Below are 23,807 nucleotides of genomic sequence, written 5' to 3'. Positions count from 1 at the left end.
GCAATAACAGTGATCAAAATTTTTTCTTAAATGGACAGTATAAAAATATTTTAATAAAATAAAATAATTTAAGAAAAAAAAATGTAAAGCACCCCGTTCCTCTGTGTTTGCTTGCAGAAGTGAACGCACATGCAAGTCGTGCCCGCATATGTAAACAGTGTTTATTTACCACACATGTGAGGTATCGGTGTGATCATTACAGCAAGAGCAATACATCTAGCACCTCCTCTGTAACTTTAAACAGGTAACTGTTAAAAATTTTAACGCGTCGCCTATGAAGATTTTTAAGTACTGTAGTTTGTCGCCATTCCACGAGTGTGCGCAATTTTAAAGCATGACATGTTAGGTATCTACTTACTCAGTGTAACATCATCTTTTACATTATACAAAAAAATTGGGCTAACTTACTGGTTTTTTTTTTTAAATCATGAAAGTGTATTTCTTCCCAAAAAAATTAATTTGAAAGACTGCTGCACAAATACAGTGTGACATAAAATAATGAAACGATCCCCTTTTTTTTCTCTATTGTCTCTGCTAAAATATATAGGCTTAGGCTGCAAGGGGTTAATGCAACCCCCCCCCCCCTTCACTGATTTTGCAGCTTAAGGGCGAGTGTTTGGGCGAGTAAGGGCGAGTGCAGCTCAACTGTACATTTTCACAGCTTCCTGAGTTGCAAATGTAAGGCCCCTTCCACACTGTAGAGTCCGTCGGCGGACCCCCGTTTTTCTCAGTGAGGGATCGATCCCCCGCTGAGCAGGCGGATGGCAGCTGTGTCTCCGCGCTGTGTGCGGAGACGGAGCTGTCAGGTCCGCGCTGTTCTCTATGGGGGAATCGGATTAGAACGGACCACCTGTCCGTTCTCATCCGATCCGCTGGACGGATGGAAAATAGGGTTTCCATCCGTCCAGATTTGACGAACTGGATCGGATCGGATGTCAGTGGACATGTCTCCGCTGACATTCGCTGCCCCATAGAGATGCATGGGGCATCCGTTCAGATCCGCCTGAAAAACTGACAGGCGGATCTGAACGGTCCGCTAGTGTGAAAGGGGCCTTAACGAGACCTAAAGGAGTTCAGAATGTTCACACAACAAATAGTGTCAAGATTCACTTCAAATATCCAATCATGCTAAAAGCAAGTCTCAGTTTACTTATTTCATCTGCACATGATTGGATAATTGAAGTGAATATTCACACAAATGGGTTGATTTACTAAAGGCAAATAGACTGTGCACCCTACTATTGCAGTTGCTCCAGAGCTTAGTAAATGAGGGGAGGCTCTGCTGACTTCCATTTTCCAATCAGCTGCAAACAGAAATGCTGTTTTTTTTTTTTTTTTCCTTGCATGTGAGTGGGTTCTCCTTGGAAAGTGAAGCTTTACCTCATTTACTAAGCTCTGGAGCAATTATGCTTGTAAAGTGCATAGTCTATTTGTCTTTAGTAAATCAATCCCAATGTATTTTGTGAGTATTCTCAGCTCCTTAAAGCGGAGTTCCTGCCTCAAAATCGATAAAATCGATTTTGGGCCATCCGCTTGCTAAGGGGAACCTGAAAAAGAAATGGATTTTTTTTGGTCACTTACCTTATTATAGAAGAAAATATACTCACCTTCCTATCACTTCCTCCCACTTCCAGTTTGTGATGATTCCTGGGAGCTGAACATCATCGCTTCCAGGGATCAATGCGCCTGCACCGGCACTCGTCACTTCTGGTGCAGGAGCGGTATTCACTGCTAAACAGCTTCTGGGCATAAAATGAGCAGAGGTGACCAGCGCTATGGAGTTTTAAGTAAATGTGTGTGTTTTATTAAAAAGGTGTAAGCTGCCAACAACCATCCCTGAAGGGTTAAGAAAGTGAAATAAGTGCGAAAGGTTGAAACAGCGCTACCTTACAGGTGATAAAGTGCCAAGTATATAAATAAATAAATAAATGGTGGTACGATTATGTCTTATATCGTAAAAATAAATATAAATGTAAAGTGCACTGGTGGTCAGTGAAGTGACCAATTTATTGAACCCCCAAAAGTTGTGCAGTAATGAGGTAAAAAGTGCTAGTGCAAATAAATCAAATGAAGAAAGGTAAATAAATAAATAGTGAATTTTATTACAAAGGAAAAACTAAATGGTTTACAGTGCGATTGCACCAGTGATGATGATAGTGAATTATTTATAAATAAATTGATGAATGAAATAGAGCTCTTCTTGGTAAGAAGTAACCATAAATTCCACTAGGGAATCAGCCCAAGGTAAAAATATAAATATAAGTGAATGAATAGGTGAAACAAACAGGTATAAGAAATTTCGGTTGCAATCACCAGTGTGCCCACTAGGTGTCGCACCTCTCATACAACCTGCTTTGTGCTAAACTCCGTGAGACAAAGGTAATACTCCGGGGTTCCTCCGATATTATCCCTTCTTTGTTAGGTTGAAGCTGTCCACGATCAGTGATAGAAGAAGCCGGGAAGCTTCCGCGTTCCACGGCCCTGGCTCCAAAAAAACCAGAAGTGACGTAGTGACGTATGACTCCATCCTACGTGTTTCGTCAGAGGACGTCTGCTGGAGCGGCGTCAACGTATCGGACTCCCGGCCATTAAATAGCTGTGTCGTCTCCTAGCGACCATACGGCCTCCCCTGCCGCCATATTGGTACTCACAACTAGAAGCCGGTCAGAGGACATGTTGTGCCTCTCTGCAATGCCCGCCTAATTGCGATGATGGAGTGACAGCTATTACCTCATCATTTCGGGACAGCTTAAACCGATCATAGTTAAAACAAAAATGTGCAAAAAGATGTGAATGATGTAAAAGACTTTATTATAAAAAAGACTTTATTATGAAAAAAAGGGATAAAACATATAAAAATATATAAAAAATCAGACAACAAAATTCAATGAAAAGCCTTTATTCGGACTCTGTGTAAAAACGAGCATCCCCTCATTAGAGCAACGTTGCAATCATTAAAATGGGGAACGGAGGAGATATCCATACAGCAAGAGTCAAAAAAAAGGGGAGAAAAAAACAAAACAAAAAGGGTTTTATTTAAAATTCAGTAGATAAAGGGTATTAAGAAAAAAAGGGTTAAGCAGAAACGGGTGTTTGTCTCTTGCAACATGTTTTTAATGTTTCCAAGGAAATAAATAAAAAAAAGATTTAAATTAGTCAATAACTAGATTTAAAATAGTCATTAACTATTTCATGTTGATGTTGGATGAGAAGGGTTGTGGAAGTATTTCATTCGAACTCCACTTTTGAGAAAAAATTGGTTTGATGTTTTAATCAGGCCAAAGTATGCTCCATCCATTTGCATACTGATGTTGGATGAGAAGGTTTGTCAAGAAAACTTAACTATTTTCCTTTTTGATTCTGCTCATAAATAATACTTATAAAAATATAAAGGATGATGAATAAAGAGCTAAAACATTATAATTAGTATAAGTAGATTCCATAGAACTGTCAAAAACATAGAAAAACCGAAAAAATGTTTTTGACATATGTGTTTGTTGCATGGAAGCCACATATATATCTTATGTGTATACTAATGAAAATTTATACTTGAATAATGGATGTGTTATAGTGTGAGGCAGCCCCGCTATAGGGTTGCCACCTTATCCCTTCAAAGCGGTAGTATACTCTGCTTTTTAACTTTTACCTACAGGTGAATTGAATATTGCTGAGATCATTACTCTGTCTGGTGGTACGATTTGAGCCTTCATTGCCCTTAAAGCGGAGTTCCACCCTGGTTATACATTTTTTTACAAAAATACCCCCGGGACAGTCAGGGCTAGCACATTCCACAATGGCTAGCCTCTGATCTGTCCCGGGTTGCACTTACCTTTCAGGAGATATACTTACCTTGAAATTGTCTTCTCCAGCGCTGCCATCTCAGGTGTGGGCAGCTTGAAGCCAGCACGATCCTCTTCCGCGTCCTCTTCGGTCCTCTTCCTCCTTCTTCGGTCCCACGATGCACTGCACCGGCCCCGACGTCACTTCCGGGTCGCGCGCGTCATCCCTCCACAGCTTCTGGGCATGCCCAGAAGCTGTTTAGAAGGGGATGACGCGCGCGCCCCGGAACTGACGTCGGGGCCGGTGCAGGCGCAATGATTCCTGGGAGCTATGACGTTCAGCTCCCAGGAATCATTGCAAAAGCCAGGAAGTGACGAATCGCCGTGGCCGCCGAGGGGAGGAAGAAGGAAGTAAGGTGAGTATATTTTCTCTAAAAGGTAAGTGAAAAAAAAAAAAATTGCGATTATCCATTTGTTTTTCAGGTGACCGGGAGCGAGAAGATGGAGGTAAGTATAAATTTCGGGTGGAACTCCGCTTTAACCATGATCTGTTGAGACACTGGGAATTGATGAGTTTATACCGTTGGCACTATCTGTGATTAATGGCCCAATTTGAGTTTATTTCATCGCCCATATCCATCTAATATCTGGTAAGCAGTTGGCATATTTCCACGCTTGGGTGTTGGCTTCTTTTCATCCGCACGGCTCTGATACTGGGAATTGGTCTCCACTACTTCTCATCTCTCTTGGACTGTTGGGACTTACTGTGGACACTCCACATTGTTTAATATTATTATCAGTTACAGTGTTTGGCGCTACTACACCTTTTATATATGCCTATGTGATTTGTAATCTATCATTTAGTTGGCTGCCTTCACATTTATCTTCAGTGATCCTCAATATTATTTTAATTTCTTGCTGTCCGAGCGCAGATTCTTTTCCATTTTTTATAAATTTTATAGACCTGGTCTCTTAAAAAATCCTTAGAAACTCATTGTCGTTAGTTGATTTAAATTCATATGGGAAAATAATACTTTTAAATAAGAATAAAAGTTCCATATGGGAGTAAAATGTAAACGGATAAAAAGCAAAGTACACGGGATATTTTATTTCATTAGGATAAAAGGTTTTTTATAAGACTCTTAAAACATTAAAATTAATGTCTGGAAGGATAAAATTCCATTTAAAAGGAATAAAAATTGTGTGTTCAGCTGAGGTATGGTATGTGGGACATCTTGTATTTAAAAATTAAAAAAATTTAAAAAATGTAAAAATTAAAAACATCAATACAATAGGGGGGCTTTTATATTCAAAAAACTCTTAAAAAATCTTCAAAAAAACTTTTTAAAAACTTTCTAAAAACTTTTTAAAAAAATCTTTAAAAAACTCAAACAAGACTAAAAAGGACTTTAAAAGGGATAAAAAGGAGAGAAAAAAGCACAGGATAAAAGAATGTCATATATCCGTAATGAAGCAGTTCAAATCTATATCTGCATTTAACCCATCAGGTCGGAGGGATTTCTTTAAAAAAATCCACTTCGTTTCATTTCTGGATACCATTCTTTTCTTGTTCCCTCCTCTCCAGTCCTCCTTTATTTTGTCTATTCCATAAAAAATTAGTCCAGAGGGGTCCTTTGAGTTTACTTCCTTAAAATGTCTGGAGAGGTTGTGTTTGTCAAAACCCTTTTGATATTTTTTATATGCTCCCTAATTCTTACGTATAGGGGTCGGGTGGTTCTGCCGATATACTGAAGGTGACAGGGGCACTCAATGACATAAGTCACATGTGTGCTATTACAGGTGATAGTGTCCCTTATTTTGTATTCAATGCACGTGGTGCGAGACCTAAATTTATCAGTCCTCCTCTGTTGGCTTTTATTGTTTCTACAGGGTAGACATTTCCGGCACCTGAAGAAACCATTGATGCTTGTGGGAAGAGAAATAGTTTTTAAAAAGTTCTTGGAGGATTTATCACGCTGTGTACCACCTTATCTTTTAGTGTAGGTGCTCTTCTGTACACAAAGGATGGTCTGCTGGGTAAAATCTTTTTCAGCACCACCTGTAAGGTAGCGACGGTTCAACCTTTCGCACTTATTTCAGCTTCTGGGCATGCCCAGAACTGTGCAGGGATGCCGCGCCTTCACCGGAAGTGACGAGCGGGGCCGGTGCAGTGCATTGTGGGACATCACGAAGAGGACACGGAAGAGGACACGAAGAGGGACGCTGCGGCTTCAGCTGCCCACACCTGAGATGGCAGCGCTGGAGAAGAAATTTTCAAGGTAAGTATTTCTTCTTACAGGTAAGTGCGACCCGGGACAGTTTAGAGGCTATCCAATATGGAATGCACTAGCCCTGACTGTCCCGGGGGTATTTTTAGCTCAAATTGACCCCCAAGGCCGTAACTCCGCTTTAAGGCACATATCTTCGGAGCGGCTCCGGTGCTAATTGTCCTGTGCGTCTTCTGGTCCATTTCAGGTCCAAATTCAGCCAAAAATTCAGACTGAAATCTGAGTTGAAACAGAGAACAGGGATGCACTGGACCCCTGCTGTGAGCCGCTCCGTGTGGCAATCTGAACCCAGCCTCAAGTGATATTAAAATCTCAGGGTTTTTTTTGGTTAAAAATACCAACATGTCATACTTACCTGCTCTGTGTAATGGTTTTGCACAGAGCAGCTCCTCGCCGAAACTCCTGGCCCCTCCCTCCTGCTGAGTGCCCCCAGAGCAAGGCACCTGAGCCAAGCCGCTGCTCTGTGTGTCCATTCAAACGCGGAGCCGTGGCTCAGCTCAGCCCCCTTTCTCTTATTTGCCTCACTGACTTTGACTGACAGCAGCGGGAGCCAATGGTGCAAGCAGCTGTGTCACAGCCAATCAGGAGGGAGAGTTCCAGACAACTGAGGCTTTTGTGTAACATTGCTGGATAAAGATGGGGCTCAGGTAAGTATGGGGGTATAAAACGCATTAAGATAAAAAAAAAACTTCTGCCTTCAGAATCACTTTAATCAGTCTGATAGTGATAACCTTTTAAGGAAATTTCCGAAACTCAGACATGGGTGTCTTTGTTGGTTATAAGCAGGAAAATGTGTGTTTGCATGAAACACAAAAGGGAAAAATATACCTTTACTGTGTGCATTATACACAAGCTGATTATAATGTTGAAGGGCATGTGGGGGTTTTACACAATTCTTCTTCAATAGGAAGCATTTTTTGTGTGTTAACAATGGGACATTTCCTGTCGGCCAATGAATGCAGCAGGCATTAACATCAAACTGCACTTCATTGTGTTTCCTGGTTTCAAATTGTACCTTGAAAAAAAGAGGACTGAATGCAATTAGCACACATACTTTTGTTTCACAGAAATAAGTGTGGATTTTTTTTTTTTGAGCATTAAATCCTTTTTTTTGCTGTGAAATAGTTTTGTCATTTGTTTTTCCGTAGTCCTTACCTCCGTGACAATTTAGGATCCTATGTTTCAATGTGTTTATGCTTAGAACTGCAGTTACATCCCTTCAGCCATCAATTGGCATCAGACTAAGCCCCCGTTCACATTTGTGTGTCAAATCGCATGCCAAATCGCAGCCTATTGCCTGCAACGGCACTGTCCAAATCAGTGCAAAGCCGACTTCCAAACATACAGTATCTCACAAAAGTGAGTACACCCCTCACATTTTTGTAAATATTTTATTCTATCTTTTCATGTGACAACACTGAAGAAACTACACTTTGCTACAATGTAAAGTAGTGAGTGTACAGCTTGTATAACAGTTTAAAATAACTCAACACACCATTGCCATTAATGTCTAAACCAATGGCAACAAAAGGGAGTATACCCCTAAGTGAAAAATGTCCAAATTGGGGCCAATTAGTCACTTTCCCTTCCCGGTGTCATGTGACTTATTAGTGGTACAAGGTCTCCGGTGTGAATGGGGAGCAGGTGTGTTAAATTTGGTGTTATTGTCCTCACTCTCTCATACTGGTCACTGGAATTCAACATGGCACCTCATGGGAAAGAACTCTCTGAGGATTTGAAAAATAATTGTTGCTCTACATAATGATGGCCTAGGACTGTGATGGCAAACCTTGGCACCCCAGATCTTTTGGAACTACATCTCCCATGATGCTCATGCACTCTGCAGTGTAGTTAAGCATAATGAGAAATGTAGTCCTAAAACATCTGGGGTGCCAAGGTTCGCCATCACTGGCCTAGGCTAAAGGAAGATTGCCAAGACCCAGAAACTGAGCTGCAGCATGGTGGCCAAGACCATACAGCGGTTTACCAGGACAGGTTCCACTCAGAACCCCAGGTCCTATATTCAGCTTAACTCACCAGACAGCCTGCAACCAACTGAATTCTCCTGCCTAACAGTTTGAATGAAAAACAGGGGTTTAGTTAGCACACATCTGCAAATACATGCATAAGCTGCAGAGCCACTCCAAGGCACCCCACTATAATCTGCAGTCCTAACTCTGTAAATGTATAAGAGCCTTCATAGTAGAAGCACATGCATTCTAATGGACAGATAGAGGGTAGGTGAGCCTGGAGGGAGCCCATCCCTTCTTAAAGGCACAGGGGACACCAAGCAAATAGCACAATGGCAGCAAAGGAGTCCAGTGCGTCCTCTCACCAGTATTACATCCGTACAAACAACTGGCCACTGCCCCTGCCTATAACTGTCCTTCGAAGACCAATTATAAGTGGGGGCAGTGGCCAGTTGTTAACAGAGTTAGAACTGCAGATAATACTTGGGTGCTGTGCAGTGGCTCTGCAGCTTAGGCAAGTTTTTGCAAATGTGTGCTAATTAAACCCCTGTTTTTAGACAGGAGAATTCTGTTGGTTGCAGGCTGGTTGGTGAGCTGGGAATTTTCTTTGTTTTTTTTTTTTTTGAAAAGCATTGCCCATCAGGACCGGTACAAGGGGGGTGGAAGGGACGGATGCCCTGGGCCGAGCATATTACTGGAGGAAGGGGGCGCAGCCACAGGTGAAGTGGCGGAAGTGTTCTGCTACAATCTGGCTGGGCAAGTACACTGGCTGTGCTACCTCTTCATAGCTACAATGATGTGCCGAGTGCGCTCCTGCACCTTGCACAATCCTAGGATGGACCAGCCCTTCACTTCCCTGTCAGGCACAGATCAGCAAAGTATCTCTGCCTGACAGGCGCTTCCTAGTCCCCGTCCGGTGTGAGGTCACTGAGAGGCTTGCCAGAGGCGGGGAGGAGCATAGCTTGCTTCTGCCTGTCGGAGCTGGGATCTACAAGTGCGATCTAGAAGAAGAGGAAGCATGTGTATCACACAGCAATTAAGCAGATTGCCATCTGCAGATTAATTTAACTGTTTGGATTTGGGGGGGGGGGGGGTTAATTGAAAATGGTATTTGTAATATGCAGCATGAGAGGGTTAATGTACTACTTATGCATCAGTGGTCAGCGGCAATACATTATCCCATCAGATTGTGTAATGGAAGTGACGTTCTGACAAAAAACACTTACTGCGCATGCGCTATGCGTTCCAACATGCGTTCCATGATGGGTAGCGGTATTCTGATAGAAAACCCATGCAGACATCTTATTACACCCAACTATGTCTTGAATTTCAAAGTCATTTTAGCAATAAAGTGAGCGTATGTAAATAATATATTATATTGATATCTGTGATGCTGTTTTGATGTTGCGTTTTAAAAGAAGCTGGACGACAACAGTAGGAAGGTGGCGGAGACCATAAAGGTGCACCCCGCACTGCTCAGCATTAAACCTTAATGCTTTCAAAATTAAACATCATCCTAGATATCAATACACTATATTTATTTATATACGCTCACTTTATTGCTAAAATTACTCTGAAATCTAAGATATAGTTGGGTGTAGTAAGATGTCTGCTTGGGTCTATCAGATTACCGCTACCCGTCAGATAATGAAGTGTTTGGAACGCATAGCGGCATGGAACACATGTTGGAACACATAGCGCATGCACAGTAAGCATTTTTTGGTCGGAATGTCACTTCCATTACACAATCTGATGGGTGGCTGTAATATGATAGAACCGGTGGCAGTTAAAGGCACTGTTTCGTACCCGTACGTCACTGCCTGTTTCAGGATTTCGGACACATGCCCCCACCCACCTACCCCCCTGTGATTTGACACAGCGGGAGTCTGTCAGCAGATCCCAACCAATAATTCATCTCCAGGACCTGCTAACCAGCTGTGTCACATCACAGCCCAATCAATACAGGGCTCTTTACAGAGGGAATAATCACTTTTTTTTTGTTTTCCCTGCAAAGCAGGGAAAATAAACAAATTGATCAGTAGTGAAAAGCAGCACACATTGTTAGGCACACAATTAACCCCTTGATTGCCCCTAGATGTTAATCCCTTCCCAGCCAGTGTCATTAGTACAGTGACATATATAACATATTTATTATATGTATAATATTATCACTGATCACTGTATTAGTGTCGCTGGTGATGTCAGTGGCAGTTAGTCAGTTCCCACAAAGTGTAAGTTAGTGTTACTATCACAGTCCCACTATAGGTTGCTAATCTCCGCCATTACTAGTATAAGTAAAAAAAAAAATCCTGTATATATCCCATTGTTTGTAGTTACTATAGCGCTCACACAAACCAATTGATATACACTTTTTTTTTTTTTTTCACCAAAGACAGCAGAAAAACATTTTGTTCTTATTGGATGTTTTATAGCAGAAAGTAAAACATTTTTTTTTTCAAAATTTTAGTTTTTTTTTTTGTTCATACAATAAAAGCTAAAAAAAAGCAAAACAAAACAGTGGTGTGCAAATAGACACCAAAAGAAAACTTTATTTGTGTGGGAAAAATTGTATAAAATTTGTTTGTGTACAGAGTTGCATGACCGCGCAAATACCAGTTAAAGTAATGCAGTTCTAATTAGCAAAGAATGGACTGGTCAGGAAGGGGGTAAAATCTTTCAGAGCTCAAGTGGTTAATAAGCCCCTCCCCCCACCCCACATTTGCTGCATTCATTTTTCAAAGCACTCTTATGCCCCGTACACACGTTCAGATAATCGGACGACTTATCGTTCGCATTTTGTTGCATGATACTAACATCGAATTCAACAATGTGTACTAAACATATGATTTTTGTCGTACGATTCGGGAAAAACTTCCTGGTTGCTTAGCTACGTATCAGATGGTGCAAAACAAAAACAATGGCAGCCAGGCTTTTTCCGTGCTATTTTAGTGTTTCTGATCATGCGCGGTCTTTGTCGATCGATTTTTAGCGGACGCATAGTGTACTGATGAAACGATTGTCGTTCGCGGGGCTATTGTACGACAAAAGTTTTCCTGTTTGTCCCTTCGGATTTTGTTGGATCAACTGTCATGATCGGCTGACGAAAGCTGTGTACCAATGATCAGATTATCGTACGATCAGGTCGAAAGCGAGTTTTATCGTACGATTATCGGAACGTGTGTACGGGGCATAAGTGCCTCTAAAAAAATACATATAATTAAAACTCAGTTTCTATTGAATGAAACCTAATTTCATTTGTTTTAAGTATTTACTTGTTTTGAAATGACACTGACTCTTTCTTTACACTGTGGGGGGGGGGCACAGTTTGCCATCTTCGCCCTGGGCACCCGATGACCTTGTCCCGGCACTGCCTTCCATGTGCTCCTTGCTGCGAAGGCCAGTTATAGGTGGGGGCAGTGGCCAGTTGTTTGTGTAGTTTGGAGACCCCTGATCCAGTGTAATACTTTTTTTAGGGAGTCATAACTGTATGACCTGTAATAAAACCTATTGATGCAGAAAAGTTGTGTGCCAAAAACTTCCACGCCTTAAAGAACCCATCCAGTTTTCAAGATGAGCCAAGCTGAAAACTAACATATCATAGTCAGCATGTTATCATTTTTCCCCTGACTCTGCTTGCAGAAATTTACAATTATTATTCTCATATTTGTTATGGCCTGCAGGCAACATAAAATTAGATCATGTATATACATACATCTAAAAAAAAAAAGGAATGTATTAAAAAGCTGACCCTGCAGGAACATTTAATAAACATGAGGGAAATGGATATGTAGAAGTGGAGTCATGATAGCCAATCAGATATCAGCTGTGTAGGAAATTCATTTGATGTACTGCATTACAAAATAAAAGAAGTTGCCCTCTCAATAAAGTCAAGTCTCACTGGTACCCATGTATTTACATATGCTTGTCCCCGATAGCAAAATTCCCATGTTCTGACCTTCCTGATGATTTACCATGGTTTAATGGTTTAACAGTAATATTTGTGTCCTGCCTTGGTTTTATTCTGGATTTTTTTGTTAAACCTACTATACTGTCACTATTATGTTGAGGGAAAAGGGGCCTTTCCCCACATCCTATCCCAAAAAGTGATGTGGAGTTTTGTGAGGGGGACCTATAGGAATCTGAAAGAATAATAATAAAGAGGCCCAGAGATATCCTCCACCCCTCAAGGGAATTAGTAGAAAATACGTTTAACTCTTGTTATTCCCCAAAAAAGTGAAACTGTAAAAAGCCCACATCGTGGCAAAACAGTGAAACAGTAAAAACCCCACATTGTGGCAAAACAGTGAAACAGTAAAAACCCCACATTGTGGCAAAACAGTGAAACGGTAAAAACCCCACATCGTGGCAAAACAGTGAAACGGTAGAAAGCCCACATCGTGGCAAAACAGTGAAACGGTAAAAAGCCCACATCGTGGCTAAACAGTGAAACGGTAAAAAGCCCACATCGTGGCTAAACAGTGAAACGGTAAAAACCCCACATCGTGGCAAAACAGTGAAACTGTAAAAACCCCACAGCATGGCAAAACAGTGAAACGGTAAAAAGCCCACATCGTGGCAAAACAGTGAAACTGAAAAAACCCCACATCATGGCAAAACAGTGAAACGGTAAAAACCCCACATCATGGCAAAACAGTGAAACGGTAAAAACCCCACATCGTGGCAAAAAAAAAAAATTCAAAAAAACACAGATAATGTGTTCTGATGTAAATCCAACTGCAAACAGGTCTTCCTGCTATGTAAATCCATCATCAATCACAACAACCCACTGCCCATTGACATTTCCCACCACCCAATGATGTTGACACGCCACACTATCACTTCTAAATGACCACAAACAGGCTGGACTTGGGTCGAACGTGAACCCAAAGCTCATCCCATGTCAAGACAGTTGGAACTTTAAATATTTTTTAACAAATATTTTTGCTATTTCCTAAGCTAAGACGGATTCTTATAATACCCCCCATCGTGGCAAAACAGTGAAACGGTAAAAACTCCACATCGTGGCAAAACAGTGAAACTGTAAAAACCCCACATCGTGGCAAAACAGTGAAACGGTAAAAACCCCACATCGTGGCTAAACAGTGAAACAGTAAAAACCCCACATCGTGGCTAAACAGTGAAACTGTAGAAACCCCACATCATGGCAAAACAGTGAAACGGTAAAAACCCCACATCGTGGCTAAACAGTGAAATGGTAAAAACCCCACATCGTGGCAAAACAGTGAAACTGTATAAAACCCCACATCGTGGCTAAACAGTGAAACGGTAAAAACCCCACATCGTGGCTAAACAGTGAAACGGTAAAAACCCCACATCGTGGCAAAACAGTGAAACTGTAAAAACCCCACATCGTGGCTAAACAGTGAAACGGTAAAAACCCCACATCGTGGCAAAACAGTGAAACGGTAAAAACCTCACATCATGGCAAAACAGTGAATCGGTAAAAACCCCACATCATGGCAAAACAGTGAATCGGTAAAAACCCCACATCGTGGCATAAAAGTGAAATGGTAAAAACCCCACATCGTGGCAAAACAGTGAAATGGTAAAAACCCCACATCGTGGCAAAAAATAAAAATAAAAAAAAACACAGATAATGTGCTCTGATGTAAATCCAACTGCAAACAGGTCTTCCTGCTATGTAAATCCATCTTCAATCACAACAACCCACTGGCCCGTTGACATTTCCCACCACCCAATGATGTTAACACACCACACTACCACTTTTAAATGACCACGAACAGGCTGGACTTGGGTAGAACGTGAACCCGAAGCTCATCCCATGTCAAAACAGTTGGAACTTTAAATATTTTTTAACAAATATTTTTGCTATTTCCTAAGCTAAGACGGATTCTTATAATACCCCCCATCTTGGCAAAACAGTGAAACGGTAAAAACTCCACATCGTGGCAAAACAGTGAAACGGTAAAAACCCCACATCGTGGCAAAACAGTGAAACGGTAAAAACCCCACATCGTGGCTAAACAGTGAAACAGTAAAAACCCCACATCGTGGCTAAACAGTGAAACTGTAGAAACCCCACATCATGGCAAAACAGTGAAACGGTAAAAACCCCACATCGTGGCAAAACAGTGAAATGGTAAAAACCCCACATCGTGGCAAAACAGTGAAACTGTATAAAACCCCACATCGTGGCTAAACAGTGAAACGGTAAAAAACCCACATCGTGGCAAAACAGTGAAACGGTAAAAACCTCACATCATGGCAAAACAGTGAATCGGTAAAAACCCCACATCATGGCAAAACAGTGAATCGGTAAAAACCCCACATCGTGGCATAAAAGTGAAATGGTAAAAACCCCACATCGTTGCAAAAAATAAAAATAAAAAAAAACACAGATAATGTGCTCTGATGTAAATCCAACTGCAAACAGGTCTTCCTGCTATGTAAATCCATCTTCAATCACAACAACCCACTGGCCCGTTGACATTTCCCACCACCCAATGATGTTAACACACCACACTACCACTTTTAAATGACCACGAACAGGCTGGACTTGGGTAGAACGTGAACCCGAAGCTCATCCCATGTCAAAACAGTTGGAACTTTAAATATTTTTTAACAAATATTTTTGCTATTTCCTAAGCTAAGACGGATTCTTATAATACCCCCCATCTTGGCAAAACAGTGAAACGGTAAAAACTCCACATCGTGGCAAAACAGTGAAACTGTAAAAACCCCACATCGTGGCAAAACAGTGAAACGGTAAAAACCCCACATCGTGGCTAAACAGTGAAACAGTAAAAACCCCACATCATGGCTAAACAGTGAAACTGTAGAAACCCCACATCATGGCAAAACAGTGAAACGGTAAAAACCCCACATCGTGGCTAAACAGTGAAATGGTAAAAACCCCACATCGTGGCAAAACAGTGAAACTGTAAAAACCCCACATCGTGGCTAAACAGTGAAACGGTAAAAACCCCACATCGTGGCAAAACAGTGAAACGGTAAAAACCTCACATCATGGCAAAACAGTGAATCGGTAAAAACTCCACATCATGGCAAAACAGTGAATCGGTAAAAACCCCACATCGTGGCATAAAAGTGAAATGGTAAAAACCCCACATCGTGGCAAAACAGTGAAATGGTAAAAACCCCACATCGTGGCAAAAAATAAAAATAAAAAAAACCACAGATAATGTGCTCTGATGTAAATCCAACTGCAAACAGGTCTTCCTGCTATGTAAATCCATCTTCAATCACAACAACCCACTGGCCCGTTGACATTTCCCACGACCCAATGATGTTGACACGCCACACTACCACTTTTAAATGACCATGAACAGGCTGGACTTGGGTAGAACGTGAACCCGAAGCTCATCCCATGTCAAAACAGTTGGAACTTTAAATATTTTTTTACAAATATTTTTGCTATTTCCTAAGCTAAGACAGATTCTTATATGCAAATCAGCTGATCTCCTTCTAAACCACAGTTTTGCTGGCTCTGTGCACACCCAGGCATCCTCATAAATGTCATATAAAACACTTTTGAAAGTTGGTTAATGGGAGCAAGAAGTTTGTGTTTATTTGTTTCTGAATCAGATTTAGGTTCCTTTCATACTTGTGCGACTTGTCATGCGACTTGGGACTGCAAAGTCGCATGACAAGTCGTGCTCCACGATTTCCAATGAGTATCGTTCATATCTGTATGACTTCAAGTCGCAACGACTTCAAACTAGTCCCTGCACTACTTTGGGCTGATTTTAATGCGTTTTGAGGTCCATAGATATAGGCATTGCTTCAAGTCAAGTCAAAATTGCAGCAAAATTGCAGCAAAAAAATTGCAGACTTTTAGGTTGCATAAGTATGAAAGGGGCCTTACATTGCTGGGAAATGCTGAGATAAAAAGGAAGAGCCATACATTCATAGTTGTATTACTTAGCTTAGAGCTATGAGGACCTCATCTATTCAATGTTCTTCTTATGTTGTTTGAGAATTTGCTTTCCTGTAATTACATTTATAGGAAAACTCTTTACTATATGTTCTTAGCTGCATAGTGCTTACCTGAGTTTTTCTTTTTCACAAATAAACCTATTTTCTTTAATGGCACAATGTGGTAGTTTTACTTTTAGAATGTGTCTGTGTTGAAAAAAAGAATTAACACTTGTTAGGATAATAAGTTGTAGAAAATGCAGATTGCCTGACAATCCTAAAAAAAAAAAAAAAAAACAACATTTTGTGCGCTACACCTTGGCTTGTCATAACTGGACAGGTCTGAACCATAGACAAACTATTAAGTTGGCATAGGTGCCACATCCCTCATTTGATTCAAAGAAATAAAAACCCATTGATATGGCGGGACTTTAAAGGAATAGGCCAAAATAATGATTAAAAATATAGAAAGTTTATTACAAAATTAATTCTTTAAAAAGTGTAACAGACATTTTACATTTACTAAAAAGTCTCATACATCTCATACATCTCATACAACATGCATGGACCTTATTGCTCAGAATTTTCCCGACTGGGGTATATGTATGTAGCACTCTCCTAGGTAGGTACTAGTGAGAGAGTATAATTTTTGGCTCTGTCTGCCTATCAGAGGAGCAGCAAGCAAATCTATATTGCTTTCTGCCTACCAAAGAGCAGGATCTGTGAGTTAGGTCTGCTCAGTGTGTGATTCATTGAGTCTAGATAGTGTTTTCACACTGGTCCAATAGAGAGGCATGTTGGACAGTGGGAGGAAACCTGACCAATGAATACACAGGCCTTGATACAGCCCCAGTGATTGGTAGAGACTTGCTGTCTTGGTGCATCATGGGATACTGTATAAAGGACAGGAGCACATGTGCTGCGGGGTCTTTGGCTGGTGAGCAAAGTCCCAGGGGGAGGGCGGCGGCTGCCTCCTCCTCTGTAGCAGTGGCACAAGGCCACAGGCAGTCGGCCTGGGGACCAGAGGAAAGGAACTGAACCCAAAGGTCCAGGAGAACTGACTGGAGGGGTAGAGACATTGGAAACCCTCGAAAAACAGTATCGTGAGTACAGAGGATCGTTTCTAGGGGCCTGACCTGAGAGGGGCCACCACAGTGGATATACAGAGGACAGGTGTCAGTCTGTGGAGTGAAAGAGGATACTAGGCAGGTATCCTGAAGATAATCTATCTAACTAAGTCGTCTGAACAGAGACTTGATCTAAATTCATCTAGTGGCAAGGTGAATCTACAGCCTGGCTGCACCTCCAGATAAGAGTCCTCATTCATTGTGAATGATTCAATTTGGAGTATCCCACTCTTCCCTGTCGCATTTGCTTGTGTTGTCAACTAAACTGTCAAACCATCCAATGGCTGGTGTCATTACTGATCACATGTGCAGCACCATGGCAGTTGAGATATTACCAGGCCAAGATGGCAGCTTCCTTAGCTGAAAACCATAGGAAGGTTTACTTCCACTTTAAAGCGGAGTTCCAGCCTTTTCTGTGTTTATTAAAAGTCAGCAGCTACAAAAATTGTATCTGCTGACTTTTAATAAACACACACTCACCTGTCCCACGGTCCAGCGATGCGGCCGCCCGAAGCCTCGCTTCTCTCCCTCTGGTCTCGGCGGCGCCGTCATCACTGGTGTGGGCACCCGGCTGTGACAATTTGAGGCTTCACAGCCGGGTACGCACTGCGCATGCGCGAGCTGCGCGTCTTGATTGGTCAGCAATCTTCTGGGACCTCTGACATGTCCCAGAAGATTGCAGGGAGGGAGGGGGAGAGGAGAACTTCCGCTCAGGGCGCCGCCGCGCTCCGAGCGGAAGTGGGAGCGGGTACCTGTCAAAATTAGGTACCCACTCCCCCCCCACAAAAAAAATGACATGCCAAATGTGGCATGTCAGGGGGTTAGGACTACCTAAAGCGGAAGTTCCACTTTTGGGTGGAACTCCGCTTTAAGTAGTCTGGCAGCAGTTTAAGCAGGAGGGGAGCACAGATAATATATGTACTGGCTGCTTGTGCTCCCTCCTGTAAAAGCAATGTTACAGTTTGCCTAGCGTGACAAGTACAGGTTTGCTTTAATTTAGATCAAATGTGTATCAGTAATCAACACCTAACAGTAACATTTTTGTATACTTTATAGAAGTTTATTCTTGCTTGCATTTTTATAGATTATCTGTGAATTGAGGGTTGCAGTCTCCTCTTCTATGGGTGACAGAGATGCTTAAAGAATAACTTCTTGAAGCCTCACTGCAACTTTTTCTGACTGTGGCTTTGTGGACACATTTCTGGTTGTGTCAGTATGGTACTGATTGTCTCTTTGCAGAAATGTTCCTGGTTGTGTCCTTGGGACGATACATGTCAGGAGGTGTCCTGAGCATGTACTGACAGGATCACTTGCTGGCTGAGCAAACGCCGGAGACTAAAATGATCCAGTACAGGTAGTGGTTGTCAGTGACTGGTGCTCTTTTACACAGTGCAGTTGGTGGCATCATAAGATGTGAGTGTACCCCTTCTTGGTTTTCAAGTTGAACACTTTAAAGCGGAGCTCCGGCCTCAAAATCGATAAAATCGGTTTTGGGCCATCCGCTTGCTAAGGGGAACCTATAAAAAAGAAATGGATACTGGCGATTTTTTTTTTTGGTCACTTACCTTATTATAGAAGAAAATATACTCACCTTCTTTCCACTTACTCCCTCTGCGGCCGCGGCCCGTGCCGTCACTTCCGGTTTGCGATGATTCCTGGGAGCTGAACGTCATCGCTCCCAGGAATCAATGCGCCTGCACCGGCCCCGCTCGTCACTTTCGGGGCAGGCGCGGCATTCACTGCTAAACAGCTTCTGGGCATGCCAGAGTCATTTTATATTTTTTAAAGACATTGTTGTTTTTTGAAATAAGCAAACCCAAGGATCATTTGGTATTATTATTCCTGTAATTTTCCCGGTAGTAGTTGGATTTGAGGTTGAAAATAGAAGAGGGCAGAGAAAGGCTGCCAAAAGCTAACATTGCTAAATGTGGCAAAAACATGCATTAACGCCAATATAAAACGCTTCCAAAAGCACATTATTACAGCTGCTTTTTCCTGGCGTCAGGCCTAAAAGCTAAATTCCACCTTTCTTTTCACTAGAAATGAAAGGAATGATCAGTCCTAGCATAGATCATACCTCTGTACCATGTTGCTCTGTTGTCTGCAGATCTCCTAATACTGTATTTTGGGTTTAGTTGTGGTTTTGTATCATGTGACACTCTGTATATCCTTCTGATAGACTCTGTTTCTTCTACATCCACTTCCTGCATGCAGCAGCTGGAATCTGTACACTCCCCTTTGTAGTCTTTCAGACTCTGCAAATGATGTAACTTCCTTCACAGTTATGGGTGGGTGGGATTGTATTCATCCTAATTAGTATTCAGTCCCACCCAGACACACCTACAGGACGAGTCCAAACCTCCCAAGTCCCGCCTTACAGATCACTGCATTATTCAAGAAGGAAACCCATTCATATACAGCCTGTTCTGAAAGCTAGATGTGCTGCTGCTGGGTAGGATTAAATGGATCACAATTAGAATTCAACCCTGCCCAGTTAAATATGCCAACCAGTGTGAACAGGCAGAGTCCTACCCCTCAGATTCTGACCCGTCATCCCAGAGCCCTGCTCTCTGTGAAGTAATTCATTTATATATGAAGGAAATCCCTTCATAATACCCTCCCATAGCCCTCCCTCTGTAGTCTTGCAGAGAGCCATTATTCTTTGGCATGCTGGAAGACAGCAATGACGCAGTAGGAGGTACGACACATTTACAACTTTCACAACCCGCATGAAGGCCCAGAAACGCCCTAAGTAACCCTAAGACCCACCCACATCAACTCCCAGAACTGGTACATGTGACTCCTATAGCCCACCCTGAAACTACAGAGGCTCAAAGGATCATGGGACATGTAGTATCAGGACTGGAAACAGGAAGTCAGCGAATTTTCAAATTCAGCCAGAAGGAGGAGTGACATCACAGACACAGAAATCTGCTGTATACAGTTAAAGGAGGTACATTACACACTGACAGGGGGGTTGTGATCCATTTACATGCAAAATACATCTGTTGTTTTTGGGGGGGAGCTGGAGTTCTTCTTTAAAACCTGAATACTGAATAAGGGTCCTTTCACACGAACAATCTGATCAGACCTGCCTGTCAGTTTTTTCAGGCGGATCTGATCGGATGCTCCATGCATCCCTATGGGGCAGCGGATGTCAGCTGAGACATCTCCGCTGACACCCGCTGCTATCCGCTTCCGATCCTATTAGTGAAATCCGGATGGATGGAAACCCTATTTTCCATCCGTCCAGCGGATCGGATCGGATGAGAGCGGACAGGCGGTCTCATCTGATTCCCCCATAGAGAGCAGCGGGGATCTGACAGCTCCATCTCTGCACACAGAGCGGAGACGGAGCTGCCATCCGCCTGCTCAGCGGGGATCGGCGGATCCATACCCCGCTGAGCAGAGAACGGACCGCACCGTGTGAAAGGACCCTAAGGTCATTCACCTCTGATGAGTTTGCCTTGAAAAACACAAGCTCTGTTCTGGGCTTTGTTTTTCATCAAAGAAGATACAGTGTTTCCTGTGAGAGACTATATTTGGACACATTTGCTTGATACTCATTACTTATATTTTGTAGCATTTCGCTTTTGTTTGTATATACGAATTTCACTTACGAAATACTTTTAGTATAAACACTGATCACTGGGGGCTGTGGAGGCAATGATGAGGAATCAGGTAAGTAAAACTGCTTTTCCTGGCGCCATAGACCTAAATGAGCAATTAACCACTTGCTGATCAGCTGCCGCAGATATATGGCGGCAGGTCGGCAGGTTCCCGCTAAACGACATACCCATACTTGTAAACACAGCAGACCACTGTTCTGTCAGCAATCAACACAGGGATCCTGTGATCCTCCTATTTAGGAACACAGGTCCCTGTGTTGATTCCATAAGCCCATCCCCCACACAGTTAGAAAACACCTCCCAGGCATACATTTAACCCTTTGATCGCCCCTGGTCTTAACCCCTTCCCTGCCAATTAGTACTATAACAGTGCATATTTTTAGCACTGATTACTGTAGTAGTGTCAAAAATGTCAGTTAGGGGTCCGATCTGTCCGTCGCAATGTCGCAGTCCCGCTAAAAATCACTGATCACTGCCATTACTAGTTAAAATAAATAAAAATTAAAAATCTTTCCCCTAGTTTGTAGACGCGATAAATTTTGCGCAAACCAGTCAATATTATTGGGATTTTTTTTTTTCAAAAATATGTAGCAGAATACAAATTGGCCTAAACTGATGACAAAAATTCGATTTTTACATTTTTTTTTAAAATGTTATATAGCAGAATGTGAAATATATATATTTTTTTTTTCAAAATTGTCGCTTTTTTTTGTTTATAGCGCAAATTTGGGTGCAGCATTGCACGACCGCTCAATTGTCCGCTAAATTAACGGAGTGCCGAATCGCAAACATGGCCAGGTCATTAAGGGGGGAAATCTTCCGGTCCAGAAGTGGTTAAAAAAAATATGTAACATTTGGGGTTCTAACTCATTTTCTAGCAAAAAAAAACAAAAACAAAAAAAAACAGATTTTTGCATGTAAAGAAAAAGTGTCAGAAAATGCCTGGTCTTCAAGTGGTTAATCACTTTGAATTGATTTCTTCTCACTTCCTGCTGTGGGTTTGGGGTGGGAAATGAATAGAAATCTCCCCACAGATGACATAAAACTGAGGTGATATCTCTCTCTTACTTTTTCCAAAATGACAAAAACAAATGTCTGCTTTGAGTTCTGCTATAATTGTTAGAATGGGATCCTCCAGCAGCTACCTGTTCTCCCTCTGCCTGAGGTGGGCGTTCCTCACTGGCAGCCCCTCTCTGTACTTTGTATTGGCACTGACACACTATTAAAGTTTGCTTTAAAAAAAGAGCCGAGCGGTCAGCAGGTTTCATGCAGGAGGCGTCAACAATAGGCTGAAGCCGAATGTGTTACAAGCTAGCCCGGCGACCAATAGAAACGTAAAGCCGAATTGACGGACAGCGGAGTCAGCCAATTACGGAGAGGAGCGGCGGCCGACTGCGAGCTTCCTTCCCCCCACCCCTCTTGACAAGAAGGAGACGGGTGCCGGGCGGATGGGTGCGGGCGACGAAGAGAGAGGGGAACGGGGGTTGCTGCGGGTCAGCTTCTCGTTACCTGTGAGTGAAGGGAGCCGGTGAAGGCCGGAGCAGGCTGGAGGTGTGTCGGTAGAGGGCCGTATCGTGCAAGTTGTGCTTTGTGGGGAGCAGTGTGCATGTGAAGCCCCTCGTCACCCCCATCCTCAGGCCCTGACTGTCCATGCTGGCCTGCACCCCCTGCTCTCCCTGCAGCCTTTTGTTTAGCTGGTGTCATGGTGGATGTAATAAGCTCCTTGTAATCCAACCTGTCCCTCCCTCAGGTCTGAGGGGTCACATGGAAGGCCACCATTGGGGGTGACAACTTCCCTGCAGCTTTCCTGACTGGAAATATTAGTTGGTGAACTTTTTATCAAGGATTCCAGGTGTGGCGTGGAGGGCGGTCCGTGCCGCTATGCCATGGCACCGGTGTTAATGGCCCTGGACGGTGGTGTACTCTGGGAGGTATCCCACCCATAGGGGTGACTTTGTGTATGGGAGCGGACTCGGGACACCTCCACAACGTCTCTCCCTCCCTCACCCACCCATGAAGTGTAGTGCATGGGCACCGGGCACCATACACCCATTCTCCCCTATGGATCGCTTCAATGGAGCCCCTCAGATCTCTGCTCTCCCTGCCTGGCACTAGCAAAGCCCCCTTCGGAGCGACCAGAGGAGCGGCCAATGCGTCCGTCTTACCGGCCCCGTTGGTTTCAGAAGACGACGAGGATCAGGATGACCGAGGGAGCACGCCCACTAGACAGGAATTTTTGGAGGAGTACGATGGCGGTGGCGGAGAGGGTGCCGGGGTCCTTCAGCCCTCGCCCTCTCTGTCCAATCAGTTGTACTGGACTGCTGTGTTTGATTACGAGGCCTCCGCTGAGGATGAGCTGACCCTGCGGCTGGGGGACATTGTCAAGGTGCTCTCCAAGGACTCGCGTGTCTCCGGCGATGAGGGTTGGTGGACGGGGAAGATTCAGGACAGAGTTGGCATCTTCCCCAGCAACTATGTGACCAGGACGGAGAGCTTCTCCAGCAAACTTCAGGGGAAGCGAGTGGAAGAATTACCTTGCTGCCCAGCCTCTGCCCTGCAATGTAAGAGAGCCTGACATCCTTGGTGCTTGCAGTATTCTGTCCTATTATTTGTGTATGGTAAATATTGATTCTTGATGTGGGGAAAGGTGTTATAGGATGTTCAGGTAGTCCTGAAAAATACCAATAGTAATGCTTCTAATAACATACATAATTTTAGAGCGCACATTGTTTTATTATCACAGTGTGGTGTACTCCTCCTTGATGCGACTCGATTCAAGTGTTTATAAAGGCAATTTCTATTTAAGTGGAAGAAAAAGTCCACTTTTAACTTGTACCTACAGGCAAGCCTATAATCAAGCTTACCTGTAGTTACAGTGATTATCACTTAAACTTGCACTGCTCATTGGCACTTGTGCCCTCAAGGAATGGCATAACCGTGCTGTACCTTCAGAGCTCAGGGCCGGGTCCCCCACGTGCAAGCACTGGAGTGACGTCATTGTGGCCCTGCCCATTCATACAGCTGGAGCCCGCGAACACGCAAGGATGCCCGGTTGAAGATGGAAGCGCCAGGGAGCCATGACAGCCCTACGCTGGAG

At 43.0% G+C, this 23,807-nt stretch overlaps 1 protein-coding gene across 1 annotated transcript in view; it reads left to right on the top strand.

Moving 5' to 3' along the window:
- Positions 1 to 22,098: 22,098 nt before the first annotated feature.
- MAP3K9 (mitogen-activated protein kinase kinase kinase 9) overlaps positions 22,099 to 23,807 on the top strand; it is a 185,744-nt gene continuing 184,035 nt past the window's right edge. Inside the window, exon 1 of the mRNA XM_082275587.1 lies at positions 22,099 to 23,271. Within this exon, the coding sequence (XP_082131713.1) occupies positions 22,785 to 23,271 (487 nt within the window). The 5' untranslated portion in view covers positions 22,099 to 22,784. The remainder of the gene's footprint in view (positions 23,272 to 23,807) is intronic.

Source organism: Pelophylax lessonae (genome assembly GCF_965119305.1).
Source record: "Pelophylax lessonae genome assembly, chromosome: 13".
Lineage (NCBI taxonomy): Eukaryota > Metazoa > Chordata > Amphibia > Anura > Ranidae > Pelophylax > Pelophylax lessonae.
The sequence above is the reverse complement of the archived record's forward strand: the minus strand, read 5'-3'. Positions and strand labels throughout refer to the sequence as shown.